The sequence below is a fragment of the Betta splendens genome, chromosome 21 (assembly GCF_900634795.4).
Source record: "Betta splendens chromosome 21, fBetSpl5.4, whole genome shotgun sequence".
In the NCBI taxonomy this organism is placed as follows: Eukaryota; Metazoa; Chordata; class Actinopteri; order Anabantiformes; family Osphronemidae; genus Betta; species Betta splendens.
Window position 1 is genome coordinate 10,879,265 of NC_040899.1, and position 25,034 is coordinate 10,904,298.

Genomic DNA, 25,034 nt, shown 5'->3' on the forward strand with positions numbered 1-25,034 from the left:
ATAAACAGCCAGAGATGCTGTGGAACGAGAGGCTCTCACTAAATTACAATACTGTAATAGTCTCCTATTGGCTGAAGCACATTATCTTTGTTTGTACCTTTTATTAATGGGGGTGAAAACATTTGTTCATAAACAGGTGATTGTCCAGCATATGTTTACTACTACCTGTACCTCATCACAGTCTTCAAACCGTAGTCGTTCCCCACGCGCATAAATTATTTATTAAGCACAGCATGAAAAACGCATGTCAATTAGCCAGGTTTATTTCTCCCCCCCAATGAAAACAGCAGGTCTCGCTTCATGCCAGAGGAATCTAGTGAAACACTGCATTATTTAGCATTTCTGGACATGGCTGCTCTGACTACCTGTCCTCATTCTATTTAACAAAAAAAGAAAACAAGCAGGAGCCAAAGTCACGTATTCTGTTTGATTTGAGCCGGCATTATTTTCCTTTTTATTAGTGGGGATAGAAGAACTGTGATTGACTTTACCTTCAATTACTCCTTCATGAGCTCCAGTCCCTCCGCGTGTCGCCTTTGGTTCCTGACTGTCTGCCCGAGCATGTTAATAAGCTACGCATTCACTTAAAAGAATGGATTTAAAAAAGTCTCATAAGGGGAAAATGAATAATTCTAATTGGACGTAGACCAAGTAGCCAAATACACTAAAGCAGTGCAGCTCTGATGAAAGCGTCACATTATTTAGTCTTGACCTGAGCGCTGCCTAATCTGTGGACAGTGTTTTAAAAACTGGCGCCCGACTGCTGCAATTTGCATAACAGACCACGCTTGTAGGATTGAGTCATGCAGTTAAAAAGAATCACAACACACACAATCGCATATTTTTAAATTCAGCATCCATTATGAAGGAAAACAGACCATTTACATTTTTAGAACTTTTTTCCTTACTTATGCATGAAAATGTGACCATTGTGTGTCAATTTTACACAGAATCAGACCTCAGCGAGGACCTCGCTGCGCGGCTGCAGGGCTCAGTGCCAGCAGACCCCCAAAACAGAGCATCAGCTTCTCATCATAACAAAGTAAGGTTAAATTTAACTACGCTATACTTTAATCAAAGTGGGATTTGTACATGCACTGCTGAAGACGTAGAGGTTCCAGCCCGGAGTTATTGTCGGCGGTGAACAAGCAGCTCTGTTGCTTGGTTACTGTGCCTGCAGTGAAACGTGACTCTGATGGCCCTGGGCTGCCGGAGGTAGAATTAGCTCAACTCGACAGGGTTGGAGACTTTGCCTATACAGAATTTATAGTTTCTGTGTGCGAGCCAGGTGGAAACACATGTTTGCTTGTATTCATCAATATATTTCGATTTCTCACTCTCTCGCACACACACACTCACATACACACTCTTTGCCAGATCCAGGAAATGGCATCAAACCCGAAGCCATTCAAATGCTACTACGGTCAAACTTTTACAGATGTTGATGCAGATAAACGCATACACAGGTAACGTTTGGAGCAATACTCCAAATTATTCCTCAGTTTCTCAACTTTAAATCTAAAAGACATAAATATCCTGTCCTTGCTGTGAAACTAATTGGGTCCCCGACCCGGTGGGCTGCTCTGGGGCTGCCTGTGCGGTAATGGTTCGTTACTGCATCATCAGCGGAGGCGTGGGCTCCTTTTAACAGCGAGACCACAGTCACGGTGTTAAAAGAAAAAGGACAAGGGCTTTTTTAAAAAAAAAAAAATTTTTTTGCTTTATTTTGCTTAATCAATGAAAAATGCTGAGGTGTCCACAGGTCCCGTTAGACGATGAGGCACAGGAGTGAAGCTGGTGACCTGGGTCGAATAGCCGGAGGACGGTGGCCAAGAATTTGCAGACAAATCAATATTAACACTCTCCGGAGAAAATGTAGCACTTTAGCTGAACTGAAACGCTTTAAGTGATGCTGTAAAGCAACACTACATTAACATTAAAGTCATATTACAGGTTGGAGGAAGTGTGGAGGAGGGGCTTAGATCTCCCTACTCTGGTATCAAGCTTTTCAGCCACAGTCCAAAGGCACGTGGGTTCAGTCCATCTCCCAGTCCTCAATCCCAGCTCAGACTGGTTTAGTGCTACAGTACAGACACCCACAGATGACATCAAAACATTTGTCACTATACTAGTGGAGAGCTTTCTCAGTGTCAAATAATAGCCAAGATATATATTACGCACGTCTGGCTTCGATGGATCCTACACTGCATTTGTACGTGTCATGACAAAGTCTAATGTAACATTTTAAAATGGCTGCACGAGGTGCTACGTATGCAGTCTCTGTACAAACTGTCTCCGAAGCACAATCAGTCTGAAAGTGGCCAGTCGATAAATCAAGCTTTGTTCCCTGAAAGATAATAGAAAATCAGATTCATAAGAGACTGAATTTATACCTTGGGGGAATAAAAAAAAAAGACTAAAAAAAAAAAATAATTAACTCCAAGTGTGGTCAAAAGAAGCCTGGGGTTCTGCTGAGGAGAGGTGTGCAGGTAAAAGCCTGGTCCATTAAAGCAGCTGCACAGTTCTAGACTCAGGATTGATGCCATGACTGAAATGTAACACGAACAGTACCTTGCTATACAAGCAGAATAAAGCTGCGGCGGAGGATTCCAGCTGACAGGTTTACATCAACACTATGTTCAGGAGGCGGCGTGACACCGACGTCACCAGTCTGAGGGATGCCACTCACAGCAGCCACATCAGTCAGAGCAGTAAAACAGTTCCTCCTCCAGTTAATCAAATACAGTCGAGGGATCATTAAAACATGCACATTGCATGTTATTAATTATTCACTAATGTCACTATGCAATGTCCTCAGGCGCCATCAGGTTTTATTTCCATTACTCACTCCTCACTTTATTGGGTTTATTTAACTGACGTACACTGGCTGCGTTTGCTGACGGTTCCAGGGCGGAAGTGCCATTATTTGCATTAACCTCTTCACCTAAAAAGGTTCTGAATAGGTGCAGGCAATTCAACGTCTCGTGCTTTTATGTAGTCGTATTATCAAATTCGTGAATAGTCAGTGTACAGAAGAGGCTCTGATGTACAGAGCATAAGCATATTTAATGGATGCTTCAACAACACACAAGACTTCATTGTGTACAAGTGGATTCTCACAAATGTAAACTTAAAAGCTCAGATGAGGCTCAGTGGGACACAAACATTATATACAAACTTAACCAACCTTAATATGATAGCAAACAGATGGATTAACATGTATTATGAAATGTAGTACTTTGGTTACCTTTACTTACTCGCTACATTATACTGTAAACTGTACGTCCCTTCAGAACTGTAGTTAGCACCATGAATGTGAACCTTTGGCTTTGCTTTACATCTTTTTGTGTGTCTGTGCATTAAAGTCACCCCTGTGATGCATTTAAGGTGCGAATCCACAGTGAAAATGTGCTGGATTTCAAGTGGACAGGCTTTTTAAAACCCAGTCATATAGTGAATTTTGTATCGTGAACAATACTAAACGTAAACATTTGCTAAAACAATCTGGTATATAAAAAGAATGTACTGAATGAGAGAAAATGAAAAAAAAAAAAAAAAACTGATCATAAATAACAAAAAGGAACTGTACAAGAAAAACCCAGTGTAACAGCAACAACCAGTTCCTGTGAACCTCAGGGATCCACTTTGGTAAAGGCAGCATAATTACGCTGTGGGCCACTTTAGTAACAGGCTTATAGGTCGTAACAAAGGCTTTTGATTGATTACCAGTTCATTCATTGCTCATTACTTAATTAATTTCTAGATTGGTATAATGCTTTACTTTTAGTAACTTCATTTTTAAAACTCACAAGACACCGAGTGTGTTAAATACTATGACCTGAACCCTTAGACCAGCAGAGGATGAAGAGAGGTGAACAGAAAGGTGCTTCCACTAGAGGAGGCGCAGTGAAGGAGGCACTAGCTGTGCTGGCCAGACCCTCTCTGTTGACTTTCCTTCTGCCGGTAGTGGAACAGGCTGGTGGAGTCGAGCTCGCCCGCATAGCGCACAGCTTCCGCGAACAGCTTCACAATCTGATGCACACAGACGCGCTACATTAGTAGGGGGGGGGGGGGGGGGTCGTAGACGCAGCGTATGCGTTGCTGGTGCGCGGTGGTGCATTTACTGACCTGGTAATTGGTGATGAGGGGGACGCCGTGGTCGATAGCCAGTCTGCGGATGAGGAAGTTATCCTTCAGGTGGCGGGTGTTGTTATTGGGCAGGTTTACCACCAGGTCAATCTGGCCCTCGCTGATCAGTCTATTGGAAGATGCCCAAACAGCATTTTACACTTAAAATGTGATGTTATAAAGTTTTAATCACAATTATAGCTTAAACATTGAGGAAAAAAACTTAAATACAGCCTTATTTCATTGACTTTTCTGTTAAAGTACAAGTACAGAAGCCTGTAATAACAATTTACTATTACATATGTAATATCTCTCTCTCGAGACCAGACACACAGTGAAGCATGAACTGCCTTTGACAGACATAATGGATTTGGAGGGGAGGAGGGCCCTTAATAGAAAACATGAAGGACAAACAAGGGTGACAAAAAAAAGGATCATGTTTTCCTGTGAAGGCTTGGCCTCTATAGCACCTCGCACAGCTGATACCAGCCACTATGTTTGTCCAGCACTATTAAACGTGCTTTGATCTGGCTTATGCTCCAGATTGTTTGACCGCAGCCTGTTCATCGCTTGTTTGTGGAATAATTACTTTAAAATTGCAGGGGAGGCAGGAGGGTTTTACTAAAACCCTGTGGAAAAGGATGTTGAAACTGTGCTTTTTCGGATAGCTGACACTATTAAGCAAACGTCAGTGGAATGGTTTAGGGTCTGCTTTTGTGTGTGTTTTCTTTGGCCACACAGCGACGACGACGAGGATGGTTGAGCTGCTGCTTCGCTCCAGCGCTGCTTCTAGTGCATTAACCAGAGCAGCACTTGTGTAGAGAGGATGAACAAACTGGGGGCTTCAGAGTGTGCTACATTTTCTTTGATCTCGTCAGCATAATATGGTGATAATGAAGGAACTATGCCCTTAGATCTCACAGAGAAATCCTATGCTGATTAGATATCCCAGTTTTGAATCTAATGAATCACAATTTATGTATTACTTAAGCGCTGCTTCAGGGAGCTAGTCTTAGCCTCAGAAATGTGGAGTTCATACAGCATTAGCTGGCGTTGTTCTGGTGTTTCCATTAATGTGTCAAAATATTAATTTAGTGCTCAGAATTCATTCCCCACCTCTTAATACTGGGCAAACTGGTGTCTCCTTCGTTCTGCGTGGGCCAGGCCACAGGAGTGGCGGGCACGTCATTGGCGCACAGCCAGGCAGATGTAGCCTCGGTGGCAAACAGCTGGTTGACAGAAATGTGCCAGAATTACTGCGTATGTCATAAACAATGCCCTTCGGTTGCCAGAACTAGATCAAGTGAGTGAGCGCTTCCACCTGCAGGGCACAGGGCTGGCTTGTTTCGCTCACCTTGAATCCTTCCTCTTTCAGCTGATGCGCTGCAGACAGGAAATTGGGTCGGAACGAATGCTAAAAGACAAAAAGGAGTTTTGAAAACAAATGACACAATCTACCATTTGATGTGAATTTACTGTATGCGGAGATGAACGCTATAATGGTTTAGAGGATTTTGGAGCTCATCTGTTACCATCCATGTATCTGCAAAGTGTAGTGGAAAGCAGAGGATACGCTCACTGTATATTCAGAAGTGATAAAGACTATAAAGGCGATAAAGGCTTTAAAAAGATGTTGGGTCAGAGTTTCAATCAGTGGTGTGACAATCAGACTGAGAGGCCCCAACTAATACAATGAAGATAAATGTGGCTCTTCATCTGATCTCAGGTCTGAAAAGGCTTACTTAATATTTTTAAAAGGTGGACACTGGTGCAAACTGGGCAAGTGGGAGAAAAGACAAGGGACGGGAACTTTAAAACGACCTACTTCACAGATTGTCACCCGGCACAGTGTAGAAACTGCTGAAAACCCTTGGTGGGGGTTTTGCTGCTGATTTGCAACTGATTATGCTCCAACTCTGTGTCCTTCAGCTCAGCAAACACTGTGCTGGTTAAAATAGTTGTTGCCTCATGAAAAATGTGACATGGTTAGATTTTCTTTGTACAGTCTATTTTAAAGCCCACTGGCCCTTAGAGCATTGTCATAAAAGGCTTGCTAAGTGACAGTTTTGACACAAAAGAACCGGGAAGCGAATTAACCTGTGGAATTAGAGACCTGCTCACTGATCGTTCACACATTCCATATTGGAATTTTAAGTCAGAGTTGTTGCATAAATCAAGGTGTGATCCGGAATGAAACAAGCTGAGGCGCCAGCCTGGCGCTGTAAGAAGCTAATAGCCTAAAAGATTTAGGCCACCTGTTCTGGAGGCACCTCACATTTGGTGTCTTGCGGGCAAGAGGCACCAAAAGGAAACACAAACAGGAGGCAAGTGGACCTCCAGATGGCTGTAGTCCTACCTGAATCCCAATCAGGATGCCCTTCTGTGGCAGCTTGAAGCCTGTGGAGAGCATAGCCTTCAGGAAGGCTGAATAAATGTTTGCTCCAAAGCATGCTACCTGCAATAAAACACATTGTTATACGCACACACTAGAAACTCAAGAGCAGCTTAAAATCCTCCCAAGATTAAACAAAGATTGTTTTGTCTCGCTGCTGAGGTGCTTACTTCGCCAGTGGAGGCCATCTCACAGCGCAGCACAGGGTCAGCATCCCTCAGCCGTGGCCAGGAGAACATCGGTGCCTGATGTTGATGAGGAGATCAGAAGAATGAATGAGCAAGAATGTTCTTGAGGCCATGAGTGAACCAGCTAACGAACCTAAGCCAGCATTTAAGTAGTGACAAGGTTACAGTGTACAAAATCCCAGTGACTGATCATTCAAACCCAATGCTAACATTAAAGAGCAGATATAACTCCATAAGCTGCACAAACAAACGATAAAATTGTAATAGACCGAAAAACATCAGGGATTTCATGACATTGCTGCCACCTAGAGGCCAAACAGCTGCGATTCCCCCAAAACAAAAGGTAAAAGAATCTATGGCACCAGCATAAAGTATGCGCATACAAATAACGGTAAAGCATTAAGTTTAATAAATGAATGATAACTCAAGTCGCAGTAAAAAAAAGTGTATTGAAATATGAAAATCTGAAAAAACAGGCTTCTGAAATGCGACAAAACCGATTCTTTGCCATAATGTCTCATCCTGAGACGAGAGCGTGAAATGATGGAGTTAAAGCAGGTAATGAATGAAAGTGTTACATGATTTCTAAAGAAAATCTAAAATACAGTAAAAAAGTTGAAAATGGAATAGATGGCAGAATAAAAATTAGCATAAGGACAACATGACTGAAAGAGTAGAAGGGAGTTTGGTCTTATTATTGCATTACAAATTAAGAACCGTGGGGTGCCATGTGGGACGGGCGTCTCATTCCTCCATTTTAAAGCAGACAACCCCATTACCTTGAAGAGAGAAAGGTGGCGTGGTGTTCTGTGATTCATGTGTACACACACGTAGAGGCAGAGGCCACAAGGGGGGGATTCATCCTTGGAAACGGGCTATCTAATCAGCTGAACGTAATGTTAGCATACTAATGCAAGGAGGGACGAGGAACTAGCGCTGCTTATCACGGCTTTGTTCAAAAAGTCAGCGAAGGATACGGAAGTATGCAGAGAGTAAAAAAAAAGAAAAAAAAAGGCAAAAATATAACCCAAAGAAAGAAATGAGATTGATGGAGAGGGACGCGATCACAGACAGAGCAGCAGCAAGAGGAAACTACCTGCGGTGAAACAAAGGAGACGAGACACGAGAAAGTTAGTGAAGAGCAGCAGAGGAGAGTTTGTAAAACCCAGAAGGTGGGACACGAAGCCACAGACCTGAGAGAAATCAGAACAGAACGAATGTGTGTATCATCAGAAGGAGGAGGAGAGACACTGCTGTTACCCCTCACACCAAACACCAACGCAAACCTACTGCAGCCCTGTCCATCATCAAATAATACAGAAGTAATGACCAAAAAATGGCATCGTCATCATCATCATCATCATCATCATCATGTGGAGAATTAAATGCTCTGGAAAAAGTGAAACCGTACTCAAGATTGGATTTCACTATTATCTCAGGGGACTCATTTGTAGCGGCGTTTCCTCCAGCTGCATCGGCTCGTCTCCGGGACAGAGTGTGTGTGTGTGTGTGTGTGTGTGTGCGTGCGTGCGTGCGTGCGACCGCCGCAGACACAACTTTTCCCGTCCCACACAGACCACCCACTCCTGGGGGACGAGCACGGACGCGAGGCTCCACAACACAAACAATGTTATCTCGGGGCACCAGCTGAGCTCCAGCGGAGAAGAGAATAAGCAAAGGAAGACTTTTCCACATAACACTGTTGCTCACTGTGGGCTTTGTTCGGCGTGGAAGTGGCATCATGTTCATGACGACGCTCGCATTTAAAAGATGTTTGGACTACGGCACGCGCAGTTTTCACTTTTGTTACAGACTTTTTTGACAAACTGGTCCCAGTGTAATAGGACGAGCTAAACAGTCTATTAAAACATGCAGGGTTTATAATAAAGTGTGCACGTATCAGAAACAGCAGTGATATCTGCATTAGTGCTACTTCCAGCACTGGACACTTGGAGCGGCTGACCTCACCATTAACGACTCCAGTCACTGGCTCAACAACTGACTGACTAGGTTTTTTTTTTTTTAGGGGGGGGGTAAAAAGTTTAACGGATAACTTGAGAAAGTTTAAATGATGTCAAAACGCATTTAAGGCAATGAAAGTTTTACAGGTAATGGCTTGTTTAAAAGGTGGAATAAAGTTCGCCTGTCAAATATCTCCCATTATTCGCCAAGGCTTCTAGTGCGACTGGCTAAAACTGGCTGTCGAAGCCAAAGCTCACATCTTGACAAGTATTTTATTATCTTCGTGTACTGTACATATGCTTCTATGGTTTGCTTGGGTTATAACTATACAGTCATCTTACATTGAAGTGCTTCTATGTTCTTGATGTCGCTCCAGCATTTATTGTTCTAGGGTCATTAAGCTCAAGAATGAGCCACTTTCAAAAGTCTCCATAATGACGCGTGCTGTGGTCAAGGGGAATAAGAACACAACAGCTGGATGTTATTTTTAACTCAGCCATTAAGTGGGCACTGGGGACCAAACCAAACCACCAAATCAGCTGCCGCCGCCTCAAGTGTTGTTTTCATGCTCCTCTTTCCCTCAGCATCATATATAAAAATCGTGTTATTGTTCCTATGAGTTGGTATAGTGGGGCAAAAATGACACATGTGGGACTTGTTAGCGAAAAGAAAACAACATGGCTTCAAATGAGAAACTGCCAAATAGGGGGAAAAAACAAAAACAAAACAGTAAGAGCAACAGAGAGGGGTTCTGGAGGAATGAGACAAATTAATAAGGACTCTCTCGAAGGAAAGAGACTCTTGTCATGATTCAGACGTCTAAACGTTTCCAACAGCAGCGTCTTTATGGTATAAGCTTCACATGTTGACGCTGTGATTAACGGGGGGAAAAGAAATTAGCGCTACCGCGTTAAAGATTTGGTTTTGAAGCCCGTATCACAGATTCAAAGCGAACAGGGAGTCTTGTAAAGCGGGCACCTGGAGTATTCAGCGCTCTGATTAATATTCCTCACCACTGCGCAGTCCAGAAATTGAAAACTTTAGGTGGTGGGCAAGCGTGGGGGATTATACCTGCGTGATTGGCTCCGAACTACAGCCATTGTTACGGCGGCTCTGTTGTAATTAGAGGGAGAAATTACTTTGGAAAAATAGCCTAGGAACAGCTGGCGACACGTAAACTCTCACAGCCAGTCTGAGGAGCGAGCCTCCCAGCTGCTCAGAGAAGCCGCCTACTACGCCGCGCCATCACGCTTTGGTTGGGGAACGGAGCCGTAATTGCTGGCTTTGTTATAATGATCTAATAAAAGTTGTACTGGCGGGACCCACATTAGCCATTAGCATCTCAAAACGTGTGCAGCGCTCTACGCGAGAACCCATTCTCCTACAGTACCAAACACACCCAGCAAACCGTATGAAGCCTGGTTAACTGGTTACCCGGAAGGTTAACATGCACTTCTCAACAGAAGATACTCATTATCCTTAAATTAAGGGTGTGTGTTACAGTAAGTCTCTAAGCTTCAGTGACTAATATACCAAAGAAAAGTTGATAAGTTGTGTAGAAAGGAGGATAAATGGTTCATCTATTATAAAACAGAGAAAAACCCATTTGACATGTACAGTAAATAAAGCTTGTGTGTGTGTGTGTGTGTGTGTGTGTGTGTGTGTGTGTGTGTGTGTGTGTGTGTGTGTGTGTGTGTGTGTGAGTGTTAGGGCATGAATCCTATTTGTTCATAGACCCATTCGCGCTCCGTGGCCTACAACAACCTAACAAATCAGGTCCTTTCCCAGCCATAAAGAGCTCCATCCTCACCTTGATGCCGACGTAATCCACAGGAATGATGGGCTTCTCCAGCGAGGGGAGGCGGGCCTCATCCAGTCCTTCCCCCACCATCACCTTGGTTGCCACGTTGATGAAGTCCACGCCGATTGTTTTTGACACGAAAGGGAAGGAGCGCGACGCCCGCAGGTTACACTCGATCACCTGAAAGGGTGCACAATACTATCATTAAACACTGCAAACATATTTGCAAAGAGCGATACACGTGGAAATGGAAATGCAGCCACACTTTTCATTTTATAAAAAGGTGTTTTTAACCTGCATTTGCTGCAAACTGTGGAGTAAAGGTTAATGTGCACTATATAGCAGGAAAACACTACCTACCATAACATCATTGCCTTTGACTAGGAACTGAGTATTAAAGGGCCCAGAAATTTCAAATTCCTGTGCGATTTTACAGGTGGCGGTCTTCACCTGAAAGCAACGGGGGCAAAAAAGGCAGAGAAAACACACTGAAGAGCTGTGTCATGGAATTCATTACAAATGTTTAAAATGGTAATAGCGACTGTAGCCAACCTTCTCCAGTGCCCCTTGGCTGATGGTCTGTGTTGGCAGCATCAAGGTGGCATCTCCTGAGTGAACGCCAGCATCCTCCACATGCTCCGTTATGGCATGGGCTAAAACCTGGACAGACACAGTGAATGCAATATTATTCACAAAACCACCATTTCTACAGGTTTTAGTCTACAGTGATACAGACAGACGGCCTCCAGACTCCATGCGTTTCCTAGCTACAGTCTATACGTTGCCTTGGTTCATAAATGATGAAATCTGGATTAAAATCAGCTCTCGCTAAACATCTGTTTAGGACAAAGGGTCTGTATTTGTTGATCGACTCTGCCGTCATTTCACCCACAGGACAGACGATCTGTATCACCCAGCAACTCTGAAGGATGCAAGTGAGTAAATGAGCGCCCATGTCATTAGTTCATTTAAACTGCCGCTAACCACAGCATTCATTAGCGCTCTTCAGATAGAGCCTGTAATTAATATGCATTATCTCGGACTTTTCCCCACTCTCCCACATACTCTCTTTTCCACGAGCACATAGTGTGACCAGGGATAATGAAGCCTATTTGGTATTCAATGAATGAACAGCTTGTTAATGGGATACTAAAGATAAAGGCAGGTCTGTATTCAGTGATAGTACAAATAACAAAATTCTACCATATGACCAGATTGGCCACGTTCAAGCTGACACCCTTGAAATGACTCCCATACCCCAGACAATAGATAAACAGAGGGCTCACAGGAAAGCACCTCTGTGGCTCCAACATCTACTGCACATTACAAAGCTATACCAGCAATAAAAGTATAAGTAAATAGTAAAATCACTGTCATGGAGTTCATTTTTATTAGTAATATTTTGCTTTTCCCCATCTCATTCTTCCCAAATGAGCCCAATCAGTTTTATTATCAATGTGAAACAACAGGGCCGTATTCCACATACAGAATGCATCTGATAGGTAGAGTGTTGCTTCTCGCATGCCAGTGGCAGATGTTATTTAGATACAAAAGCCCCGCGTTGAATGAAGACGCTGCCGAAAACTGTTCCGATATAAAAAGCAAAGCGTTATCATGTATCATCAGCTTACTGAGTTCGGGCTTTTAATGTATTCTGGTCTTCCCATCAGATCAGTCATCTGTAATGTCTTTTTACCCCCACTCATTCATTCACTGGGCTCAATATCTTTGCTACCTTTCCATTCAAACTGTAAAAATAATGGAGGACTGAATAATGCCAGTCGGCAGTGATGGATGACAATGATAATGTTTTAAAAGGAGACGTGGTCAAAGAGGATGTCGATATAAATGAAGAGGGACAAATGATGTTGTTATCCAGGCTGTTGTGCTCTGGGACATTACAGTACATTGAGAATGTGTTTCAATGCCTGCATCTTACATAATGAGGCGGTGTGTTGTATATCTAAGCTTTAATGGCCCCTGAATACCAGAATGTCTTTATCTAGAGACACCCACACACACTGATATACAGTCACCTTGCCTCCCTTGGCCACAGCATCCACTTCCACCTCCCTGGCGCCCCGCATGAACTTGGTGATGACCACTGGATGTTCCTGGAGAAAAGACAACAGCAAGTTTATTTTCTCAATCACTGTTTCTGTATGTGGTGCAGTTTGTGGATGTTGGTTTGAGCTCCACCGCACTCTGATATGAATCGGAGAGTTCAAGAATAAAATCTTCATTTGCACCCAAACACGTCAGCTATTTAACCTGCCGATCACGGTTTCATTTTAAATACAATGTTCCGGCATACGAAGCCCACAAAAAAAAAAAAAAAGTTCATGTACTGTATTTCTATTTGAAGCCAGAAAATTTTCTGTGGCTCGGCTCGCTTTGCTGCTCTGTGTGGGTATTTTTTCTAGCCCCGAGTACAGGCCCTTAGAGGGGCCAGCTGCCCCCAAGCCACCTGGGTGTTCAGTGAGGTAGATATAGGCACAACACTAGCCGGCAGCCACGCCAGCTGGTAGAATTAGTTAATTGAAAGCAGAGGGAAAAGGCAAGGCAAAGTCTCAGAGTGTGTGTCTTTGTGTATGTGTGAGGAAGAGGAAGACCGTGCATCTTAAAATGCTAATTTAAAATAATTAAACCTGAAAAAAAAAAAAAAACACAAGGCGAGAGCTTTGGAACATGGTCTACGGCGATGTGGTTCAGTCACGTGTGCAGAAGCGGCAACACAGAAACACACTTAACACGGATCTCACCTGGGACACCTGAGTGGCCTCCTCCAAGAAGCGTTTCATCTCCTGTTCTCCGTACGCCACGTTCATCGCGGAGCCACTGGTGAGATGCAGAAAAAAAAACAGGGGGCAGGGAGACGGAGACAGCGAGAGGAGGAGAGAGATTGAAGGAGTGAAAAACAAAAGGCCACAGGAGAGGAAGAGAAACAAGCAAACAGGAGAACATACAAGCTTCAAATGATTGTTCAAAACACTCATTATCTCAGTTGCATCACTATTACCATCGGGAACAAGGTCTGAAAGCAGTCAAAATAAGGCAGGGGGGGAGCGGGGGAAACAAAAAGGGGGAGAGGAACAGCTATTTAGGTCGAAAAGCACTCTAGGCTCCTAAAAACGAGTTCACAACTTTGTCATTAAAAAAACAACAGATTTCTGATTCCAGAGCTGGCCGGGCTTTTCCTCCTGAAAAGAATAAAGGGTTCACAGAAAAAGGGGGAAAGGCCATAAGCTTTAGTCAGAGATTAATCCCTTTGCTGTTTCTAGCTCAGATGCAAAAACATGTTCAACCACCAAAGGAATACTGGCCCTTTACTGGAAACCAGTGGAACAGTCATATGCATTTATACTCTGACTCTGTACACTGGGCGTGTTTTTGGGCCAGTATATGTAAACAATATAGTAATGAAATTTAAATTATAATACTCAATATTAATAGATCATAGAATACAGATACAGTATGCGTCAGTGCCATCACATTACATTTAACTGGACTGGTTTTCTAATGCAAGGACGGTTGTTTCCATTGAGTACTGGCTTCTAACTGGGAACACGGCCACACCCACACACATATGCTTTCGTGCAGCCATCGCACACAACTGCTGCATATTTGCATTTCACTCCGTCTCACCAACAGTCGTTTTTTTTAGCACTTGGCAGCAGTGAAGAAATCAGACTTTTCCCAACTGTCTCATCTCTGTTTTGACATTCTGGGATCTGGTTTGCAGAGCAAGTTTACAAAATTTGCTTAGATGAAGCCTTTAATGCTCTTCTCTACTCGTTCCTGTGTTGTATATGATTCGACAGCTGTGTACACCAGTACTGACATGTCATATCAATTATACCGTGGCCTAAATGATTTCAATTATAGAAACTTCAGCATTCAAATAAAAAAAAATCTTGTACATTATATCACACTTATGTCTGGTGACTCTGTCTATTTCAATCCTAAAAAAAATAATGCAGGAAGGCTTTGGTGTGTAAATGTGTGCACGTTCCTATGAAGAACATTCAAAAGCCACTAAGTGTGTGAGAGGGTGCAGTTAAACCACTGCTCAGAATCTAATCAGAATCTGGACATTAAAGGGGCAAGAACTCACCAGAAAGACTGTAGAAGCCCTGAAACAGGAGCAGCACCAGGGATGCTGAGGAATGCCTCTCACCCTCATGGAGTCTGTTTAACAGAACACCAGCACATCACGGGCTGCTCTGCCTTCACACCTCAACACCGGGCACGTCTGACTGGCAACGCTGTGGTGTTACCAGACCGTCAACGGCCCCTCACTTATTTTAACTGACCATCTACAGGGTCAGTAAATGCATCGCCAACCAGTAGCACCAGTAGGTTTGTGACTAGGACTCCTGGGACTCTGCCGACTCATCAGAAACACGTCTGAACAACATTTACACAATATAGAGCTTGATTTTGAATGCAGCTCTGCAAAGGGTGATTATGTTGGTTACCGCTGTCTGTTAAGTTGTTGTGACCAAATAATGTAGATAAATTCCAACTTGAGTAATTGGTTCATTAAGATCCAGTGTGTGATTTATGCCTTCCCCTAGTAAGTGCGCATATAGTTTATTCTCAGTGACACCAAACCCCTGAAACCAGAGTCTCATGACGACACCTGCTGGATACAAGCGTCAGTGCACCATTGGACGTTCTTAAACCTTTGGTGCCATAATAAAATCGGCTCCTACTCAGCAGTAAGCTTGCTGAAGAAAGATAAAAACCCGTCAGCTGTTCACACCAAGACGACTCACCACCTTCTACAGGTCGAGCGCCGAAAAACAGTCTGAGCAGCTGCATCGTCAGATGCAACCACAGTTCCACCCACAGCAGAAGCAGACGCTGTCCCTAAACAGCCTGTTCAAGGGAAGGCTCAGACAAAACAGCTTACTCCCCCGACATGGACCTGTGCTCCAAGATATCCTAGGCACGACGACCTCCTGCACAAGGTGAGCACGCTTTGTGTTAATAGTAGGCTATTATCCCGTCCTGTCGCTCCTGCAATGAAAAGACTCCTCAGACTCATTATGTTCTCGCACACTTCTGTTCTGATACTGAAGGACTTTATCCTCAGCTAAACTATTGCTGCTGGAGGAGTTTCTTGTACAGTAATTACATCACATGTTTGTTTGTTTGACACTCCAGACTGCATAATCACAAATGCTAATCACTGTTTTAGACCCAGACTAAATGAGTCACACTGCATTCGAAATATGGTGTTATGACAATTAAGAGGTTTGCTATAGGACAGCGGAGATAAGCACATCCACTAATTAGTGATGCTTTGAGGTTTAGGTGCCGGTCACAGGTCCAATGGGCTGACATGACAGAACATACCTGAGGACATAGGACGGGCGAAGAAGACAGGGATATCCCACCTGGTTGGCGAATGCAAAGGCATCCTCCTGTTAAAAACATACAGTAAAACCCCTTTACAAACACATGGTGACTGCATTCATCAACTAACACAATAGCAAAGCAATATTGTTTTGCATTAACATCTTTATTCAACTCATGATCATTTGCAAACCGAAATATTGTCAGAGTTGCATGATTGGAGCCGCTTTAGAAGAGAAAACGAGAAGCTGTTTAAATAAGTGCTGCGTGTTTACACACAAGCCTTCAAAGTAACAACCCTTTAATACAGTAAGCCCTGTTTTTACCGGCTCTAAGGAATTGAAGGTGCTCTCCAGTATCTGTCAAAAACACAGCACTGTCAAAGAGCACAGGGGGAACAAGCAGTCATAAAGCAGGGATTCAATTCGCACTCCTTTTCATTTTCTTTTCCTCTCGTCTTGTTTCTATTTGAACAGCAGATGAGTGAGTCGCAGAGGAGTCTAGCAACGAGAATAATGCTACATGTCCTCCTCAGCCTCATCATCATTATCGTCACTGCTCGCTTCTCCATCACTCTGCAAGTCGAGCCATTTTCTCTCTGTCGTTAACCACTGTTCGCTCACCAGGTGAAGTACCATTTACAAACACAAAATAGCTTCCCAGAGACGCGAGCGGCGTCTGCCCATGGCTCCTCAGAATTATCCCCGTCCAATAAAAACAAGCGAATTCTTCAAGATCAGCAGGGAAATGCAAGATGTGCTGTAGGTAGACGCGTGTGTATGTGCGTGTGCTGGATGGGTGACTGTAATGGACCACATATACTTCACTGCTCCACATGTTCGACAGGAGATGATGCCAACGCTTAGAGAGGGAGCAAGTGACGCAACATGGGAAGTCTAATGGGAAGCCTTAGTGCACAACTGAGCAAGAGGACATATACATTAGACCGTCTGATTTAGAAAACAGTCACATGAAGTCTTTAAGTAGCTGTTTTATCATATAGTGCCTGCAAAAGACCAATCCTAATGTCAACAATAGGGGAAAGTTCCCTCTGAAAAGCAAAATCTTACTCAGCCTAACTAAAATGATCCTCACGTTTGATTAGAGACAACTTGTCCAACAACAGAATCTTAAAACTCCTGAGGGAAGAAGCAGCTATCATCATTATCATCTCATCAGACCTGAAACCTGCTGATGGATATAAACCTCCAGACTAACAGACTCACCGTGTGGTTCTACAGACTACCTGGACCTTCTTAATTCTTTAGGACTGTAGATAATTCAGAGATGAATGAAGTTAAATTGTAGCTTAGTTCAATAAGGCCTGTAATCATCAAACCCAAGTGTTTTTGTTTAGTTATCATTTATTCAACATTTAAAGAGGTCATTGCTTTAAATCAGGAAGCTTTGAATGTGTTGGGTCCCATCACCTTCCAGCCTACACACTGGATCTAGTGGTAATCTGAACCTTTTCAGCCGGCTTTTAAAAGCATGTTCTTATGTGGAGACCTTTGAAAAGCAGAAACACACAGAATGTCCTGCTCCTTAGCTATTTTGATGATTTTGACACTAAGGCACTTGTAAAAAACAAACTCTCATACTGCAGTTGCTAGCGCTCACCAGAGAACTCAGGGCCTTCCATGGGGCCTGGGCTACGCCAAGGTCATCCAGGATCTTGGAGAAGACAGAGCGTTCTTCAGCTCGGTCAATCTGCAGGGGGCTCGTCCCAAGAATCTTCACCCCGTTCAAGTGTAAGGGTACGGCCAGGTTGTTGGGGATCTGGCCCCCGACAGACACAATGGTGCCAGAGCAGCCCTGTAGAGAAGAGCAGGGAGAAAAAGAGGAGCAATAACAGAATAGGAGAAGAGACAGGAGAAGGGCAGACACTCTGTCAAGGCCTGGACCTCCTGCCACAGGGCTATCGGCCAAGATTTACAGTCTGAAACCTGTGGCCACGTCCAATTTCTCTGGCCACTGATCACACGGTGAAAACATGGGAGCAAACAAATGGTTGATCTTGGTCGTGAAGTGTGTGTGTGTGTGTGTGTGTGTGAATGCTTCTTTTAGAAACTTGCAGCCCCTTCCCTGGTATCCAGCGGATCCAGGGGGGATGCTGTTTCCATGGTAATGTCAGGTTGTATCTCTTCATTATTCATGGGCCTGCTCTCCTGCTTCTGTCCAAGGTTTCTCTCCATGCTCTAATGCCATATTTATCTCACACACACACATACAGTACACACACGAACTGTAGCTGTGAGAGGGATTGATGGCTATCTCCCTGAACAAACAAACACTTAATCGCACTTCGATCCCATTGCAACTTCAGCTGGATCACAATTTCTCCAGTGGACAAGAAACTAAAATATTTTCTGCAAGGAAATAGTCACTGCTCATGACAGCAAGTGTGTTTTGTAATCTTTAGGGTCAACTGGACAGTTCAGGTCAGTAAGGTGGAAATGATGGACTATATCACAAAGCATGTGATAATAAAGCAAGCTTGACCATGTGTGAAATGAAGTCATTTACAATAAGATTCAATAAACAAATCATTACAAGTTTGACTTTGCACTAGAATTATGGATGTAGAGCAGCGTGGTGGCTACGCTTTGAACACACCGTCCTGGTGCATGTGACAGAAAAAGTTACAAGCTTAATAATTCTGGGGTTTATACAAATATGCACCAGCAGCAGGGTTCTGGAAATTGTCTGCTATATTTCATCCATGCTACTCTGAGCAGGAAATGTTTATTTTTTTCCTCAGCACTGCGCGAGTCTGCTCTGTGGGAACTCCAAGGTAATAAGTCACAGCAGTGCTGCTAATGTTGGATTTCCACGCTTTAACAGAGTTTTCCTTGAGCCTACAGTAAAATAGATCAGAAAGGGCAAATCTGAGAAATGACCACAGTAAATGATCGACACCTAAAAACCTCTATTTTAGCTTATTGGTACTCAGCACCAAATACTTCTGTCATGTACTGTACTATACTTCACTAAAGCTTTAAAATAAAAATTTAAAAAGCTCAACCAATTGAACTGTGGTGTGTAGCATGTCCTGACCTCTTGCTGGGTGATGTCCAGAATGCGCTCCAGGGTCAGCTCTTCAAAATAAAGGCGGTCGCACTCATCAAAGTCCGTGCTGACCGTCTCAGGGTTGTGGTTCACCACCACCGTCTTCTTGCCCATCTGTCTTAAGGTTCTGATGCTGGATACTGCACACCAGTCGAACTCCACACTGCTCCCTGGGAGATTAGACCATTAGTCAACTAGGCTACTGTATATTACTAGGACGCAGATAAAGGCATTTGCTTCGCATCCAAACAAAAGCAAATCTCAGAATTGTTGGACTCACCAATGTGGTACGGCCCGCAACCAAGAACCATGATCCCCTGGTCTTTAAAGTCAACGTCATGCTCCTGGTGAATGGATCAATCAGTGTGTTATAGATGTTTCACCATTAGTTCTGAGTTTCAACACAAGGCTTCATAGTATAAAACCCAAAATAAAGCTTTCACAAGCAAACTAAAACTTTCAAAAGGAATTTTTCCCCCCTCCTCTGTGCTCAGGACCTACCTGACCGTGATAGGTACAGTACAGATAGTTGGTCATGGCTGGATACTCTGCTGCCAAAGTGTCAATCTGAGAAGTCAATTTTTTTTAAATTAATGACTTTTAAAAAAAAAAGTATACAGGAACTAGATAGTGAAGAAGGAGCCACTATTCTTATTTTAACATTCATTAGCAGCAGTTTAACACATTATGTTAACTTACTTTAATAAATTACTGACTATTACTATGTCCACAAGTGTATTGCTATGGCCAGTTCTTTAGTGCACATATAAAACATTGTTGAACATAAACTCTCATACGGTACGATACAACTGTATAGGACCTGTATGATAAGCAGCACAGCGATGCTCACCTGTTTGACCCAGGGTCTGATGCCATGAGAAAGCCTCAGCTCCCTGGCTGCTCGCTCACTGGAGCCCAGAGACTGACCGATCTGCCGATCAGAAAACCCATCCTGCTTAGCCTTCAGCAGCAGCTCATCAGGCACCGTGTCACTGTGGGAAAGCACAGGTAATGGGATTCTAACCATACAGCAGCTTTACAGTTTTCAAACAGTTCAACATACTAAATTAACAAAGACATCAATTTGCTTCAGATTTCTAATTCTTCTCTTCTTTTTCTACTCTGTATATATTCACATTGTACAAGATAAAGTGCTAGAAGTACTCACTTTAAAAAAGAAAAATTATGTTTTGTATTTTCCTTGAGGTAAAAAAAAAACTGCTTTAACGGAAGGTTAGAAAAATGTTACTGGCTGATATTTCACAAGAAGGATAAGACCTGAGTCACCATGACATCATTGTGATGTCAGTACTTGTACTATAATTATATTCATTCAAAGGCTGTTAGGTTTTATAATGCTAATAGCTGTTCAAGTAAAATAAAACACGCTGCTTAAATTGACAATGATCTTTTAATCCTTCCACTAAGCAACAAGTGGATTTCCCACAATAGGTAGGAATTCTCATTTTGTTTCTCCCTCCTAGTTATCTGAATTATTTATGACCTCGTAGTGTAATAATATTGGAAATGTCAAGTGTTCCTTTAACTCCCACTGCACACGACTGAGCTGAGAAATAGCGAAGCCTACAAACAACCAAAGGAGAGAACAGCAAGAGGTGACCTCAAAGACACCTGAAGGATGGATGTTTGATCTCCTTGACCTCTGTACAACTTCCTTGTTGGAAACACGGTTTAAAGGGAGCAGGGAATCCTCCACATGCCTTCAACTTGAGTGTGTCTGAGGTTATAGTGTGTACAAACTACAGAATACAACAAACCCATCTCAAATGAACTTGAAAAGGATGAAAAGCTAGTTTGTTGAATTCTGTTCATTTTTCCCATTTCAAGTGTAAACATTGAAATGCATCAAAACAATATTATTAAAATTTACTACTCGATATGCTAGTCAAATAAGATTTGTTTCATCAAGACCCTCTAATCCAAACTACAGCAATAAAAAGGAGCCAAAAAGTTGTTGCATCCCCACACATTGAGCCTGCTGACCAGCAGAGCCTGAAGCCCACCTGTACCCCGCTCCACGCTCCATCAGTCTATTGTTGTGTTTCCATCCCAGTGTCCCCTGCTCTGGCGGCAGTGGGAGACTACAACTGCCTTCTGTGGTGGGCGCCCACCAGACGGCCAGGCATTCATTATTAAACAGCACTGTCAGAAAGAAGCAGCAGGCTACCTCCGGCTGAGCCATGGAGAACCTCAGCAGCTTTGATTTGAGCTGTCCAGGTAGGAGCCATAGGGCAGAGAGAGAGAGCGAGCGAGAGAGACGAGGGGGAGCCAAGAGACGTGACTGATCTAATAATCAAGGGCCAACATTTTGTGTGAACACTAATTTAACCAATTTCTGTAAACAAGTAATTTAAAGCTTCTCTTACATGTTATCCTTTTTTTTAAAGAATCAATTAAAATTCCCTCAGCCACTACCTGAAACCTTTTAATGGTGCAGCGCTACCAGGGATTTCCAAAACACACGTCATTTTTTGGAAGTGCGAGAGTTGAAAACCCTGTGGGAGTAAACGAGTGCAGGGATGAAAATTACAAACAAACTAACAAAAATAATGCAACTTATCACTATGAAACAGAGTATTGAAACTTTCACATCTGTTCATCAGCCATTTACTCCAAGCTGGAGTGGTTTTCTGAGATCTTCTAGCACAGCCTACACATTTACACAAATACCTCTGTGAAATGCTCTATATTGTATTTGTTGTCTGTGCCAAAGCGGCTGTTGGTCTTTTTATATTACACCTGAGGAGCATTTTCAAAGAAAAAAAGGTCTAAACCGAACAAATCCAAAGGCTGCAGTGAAATTGTGCTGTCAACAACTGTTTACAGGAATCTGAACATGCGCACTAATAATATCTGGGGCAGAATTACTGAAAGGTACAACCAGGGAATGTGTCAAAGACGTGGAACCGATTGTGACGGAAACATTTAACGATCAACACAAAGCAAGAGAATGAAACCAATGATAGATGAGCAGGTGGGAGCTCAGTGTTTGGAAGGCAACGAGATATTTCCAGCCATCAAAGACGCAGACAGAAACCACGTAAAAGGGGCAATAAAAATAACTAACCCCCTTGAAATCGCCCACATTTTGTTTTCTGATCTCTTAATATGTACAGAGAAACACTCAAACTGTGATCATTCAAAGTAAAAGGTGCCGATTTGTCGAAGGTACACAACAGGTGGAACATCACTTCACTGTTGGACAAACTGCGTGGGACCAAATTAGCGAGAAACTAAAAGCTTTAAAAGGAATCTTTCACGGACGTGTGAAAAGCAGGGGTTTCAACACAAGCGCTTCATCTACTGTGGCTGCGTCACCTCGTGTAGTTCGCGAGGTGCTGCTCCAGCTGCGTTATCCTGCGGAGCTTGTGGAGGAACCACTTATCGATGGCCGTCAGCTGGTGGATCTGATCGACGCTCACGCCACTGTGCAGAGCCTGGAGGGAACAAGGGCACAAGCAGAGCCGGAGTCAGATGAACCGCTGCTCCTCATTACCATCAAGTTCAGCCTTCAGTCACTGTTGGAGACCTGCAAACACCTCAGAGGTTTGACAGCTTTTCAATAGACAGAGTCACGCTACAGATTATTAGGGGAAAGGTCACTGGTCAGAAATGACTGGTCACTTTAATTTATCCATTACTCCTTCAAGGACTCAGTCAAATCGTGATGCAGGAACTATATTACTTTGCCAATATTGCCCTTTTAGTAAAACAGTTTGTAACATGACAAAGGTTATATAATAGGTTTTATTATTTCTATAGCAGAGGTCAAGATAAACCGTTCTACAGTCGAATCTGTAAGACTCTTACTCTGCCAGAAGAAGCGGCAACTCATTACTGTGGTGCTCAGCGGAAAGTGTGACTCTGGCATGTTTTATTAAAACACCCTTGGAGATTAAATATTTCAATATTTAACAATAGGGTTCCAGCTCGACCTCTATGAAATGTTAAACAATTTCTGCTTGCGCGTGTACTCAACCAAGGACGGCTGGGTTTGGGCCCAGCACAAAAGGATGAGGGTGCAGGATGATGGACGTTTGTTATTCAGTATCAAGCACCTCGGCTGCAAAAATAGCAGCAATATATTCAATACCTACATGTTATTGAATTTCCTCCATTATCTGGTACCTTTGATACTTGACATAGCTTGTGTCCGAGTTACGGTTTATGAGGGGTCGGGCTGTTTTAAGACTATGCCGGGTTTATTTTTATGCTCCCCCTCGTGTTCACCTTAAAGGAAGAACTTTTGAAATTAAGCTGGTTGGTGCAGAGTGTGATGCTGGGTGACCACTGACCACCACCAGCATTATGGCTGAAGATGTCCTCATTCTATGCTCAGCTGTTAAAAGGAGTATTGAAAAGCTGGACTGGTACATGTTTTAATTTTGTAAATTCTATGATGAAAACATGCAAATACCTGCCTGGTAGAAAGTAAATACAGCAGTTACTACTGTGCATCTGTTCAACTCTATCAAAATTTTAAAGACAAGCTTTTCCAAACAATTAGGCATTCACAGCTAGGTGCACCAGACAGCCAGGGACACATTTCCTGCATTTCATGTTTTTTTCATGATAATTTCCTTCAAAATGTGTTTTTAATGAGAAAACTGTAGTCTGTGTTATTCATTATTAACGTTATAAAAGATTAGTGTACCTTGGCGAGGGAGAAGATGCGGGTGCTGGAGGGCACGGCGAGCTCCTTTTGAAGGTCCTGGGTGTCAGCCCAGGCTTTCTTGAGTGGCAGCCGGGGCACAAAGCCATCTACTGATGGATGACACATCCTCAGGGCCTTCTGCACACTCTCCTCAAAGGTCCGGCCCACTGCCATCACCTGAACCCAGAGGAGGGAGACAACAATGAGAGGATAGTGGAAAAAGAAACTTAATGAGTCACTGGGCAAGTGCTGATCTGCGAATTCTCCCCCACCTCTCCAACACTCTTCATGGCACTGCCTATTTCACGCGACATGCCCTGAAAGCGGTCCAGGTCCCAGCGTGGGATCTTGGTGACGATGTAGTCTAGACTGGGCTCGAAGCATGCGGTGGTCTTCTCTGACACAGCATTCTTGATCTCTGGTAGTGGGATTCCAAGAGCCAGCTTAGCAGCCACAAATGCCAGTGGGTATCTGGAGGAGTAGAGAGATTAAAATCCCCTACAGTAGCGTTGGTTGGGAAACATTTCAACTACGCAACAAAAGCGCATTTATCAGTAAACAGCGGTGATCCTGATTGAAAAAGCAACGTGAGAGGTTCAGTATCTTAATACTGTAAAACTCTTGAACTCTACCAAGCAACATATACTTTCTTAGATTAGGGTTGTAAGTTATAAACAAACCCGAGCTTGCTGACTTTCAACTCACTGATTTGAGCAACTCATGCTGCAAAATCAGTTTAATATTTTATCTAAGAACCTGTTCAAAGCAAGTCTCCCAGACCACAAAGTGGCACAAAGTGAAATGTGTCAGACCTAAAAGTGTGGCAACTTGCACGTACGGCTGGATAAATACACAACAAACTGCCAGTCAGGTTAAATATAGTACCGTTTCAACTAAAATTTCACGATCCCTCAGAGAAGCAGAGAGAACCCAATAGGATATATTTTATAGAGTTTTCTCTATGTATACACACATTCACTTACCCAGTGGCTTTAGATGCCAGAGCTGAACTTCTGGAGAGACGGGCATTAACCTCGATGATGCAGTACTCCAAAGACGACGGGTGCAGGGCATACTGGATGTTGCATTCGCCTACGATGCCCAGGTGACGAACCACTTTGATGGCCGTCTCGCGGAGCATATGATATTCTTCGTTGGACAACGTCTGGCTCGGCGCCACCACTATTGAGTCACCTGAAGGAGAAGATGAAGCAGCTTTAAACAACACCAGGAGAAGAAAGACAAGATACCAAAAAAAAAAAAAAAAGCCTGCATCCGACATATAAAAAGAAGAGCCTTCTTCTTATTTGGATTTATAACAAAGACAGTTGTGGGTTTCACTTGTAGTCTGCAAAAACATCTTAACAAAATCTAATTAACACAATAATTGCATAAAGTATATGACTGATATACTGTAGATAGTTTTCTTATTTCTGCAGAAGAAAAAAAACCAATATT

General features: G+C 43.1%; 1 protein-coding gene across 1 annotated transcript in view; it reads right to left on the reverse strand.

Moving 5' to 3' along the window:
- Window positions 1-3,028: 3,028 nt before the first annotated feature.
- cps1 (carbamoyl-phosphate synthase 1, mitochondrial) overlaps window positions 3,029-25,034 on the reverse strand; it is a 30,477-nt gene continuing 8,471 nt past the window's right edge. The window contains exons 18-38 of the mRNA XM_029137320.3: window positions 24,560-24,770; window positions 23,849-24,047; window positions 23,577-23,753; window positions 22,241-22,359; window positions 19,752-19,893; window positions 19,403-19,468; window positions 19,182-19,245; window positions 18,890-19,071; window positions 17,453-17,647; window positions 15,833-15,900; window positions 13,234-13,309; window positions 12,508-12,585; window positions 11,024-11,131; window positions 10,832-10,921; window positions 10,481-10,651; window positions 6,691-6,765; window positions 6,485-6,583; window positions 5,483-5,542; window positions 5,245-5,357; window positions 4,129-4,258; window positions 3,029-4,032 (exon numbers count right to left, since the gene is read on the reverse strand). Coding sequence (XP_028993153.1) covers window positions 3,919-4,032; window positions 4,129-4,258; window positions 5,245-5,357; window positions 5,483-5,542; window positions 6,485-6,583; window positions 6,691-6,765; window positions 10,481-10,651; window positions 10,832-10,921; window positions 11,024-11,131; window positions 12,508-12,585; window positions 13,234-13,309; window positions 15,833-15,900; window positions 17,453-17,647; window positions 18,890-19,071; window positions 19,182-19,245; window positions 19,403-19,468; window positions 19,752-19,893; window positions 22,241-22,359; window positions 23,577-23,753; window positions 23,849-24,047; window positions 24,560-24,770 — 2,537 coding nt within the window. The 3' untranslated portion in view covers window positions 3,029-3,918. The remainder of the gene's footprint in view (window positions 4,033-4,128; window positions 4,259-5,244; window positions 5,358-5,482; window positions 5,543-6,484; window positions 6,584-6,690; window positions 6,766-10,480; window positions 10,652-10,831; window positions 10,922-11,023; window positions 11,132-12,507; window positions 12,586-13,233; window positions 13,310-15,832; window positions 15,901-17,452; window positions 17,648-18,889; window positions 19,072-19,181; window positions 19,246-19,402; window positions 19,469-19,751; window positions 19,894-22,240; window positions 22,360-23,576; window positions 23,754-23,848; window positions 24,048-24,559; window positions 24,771-25,034) is intronic.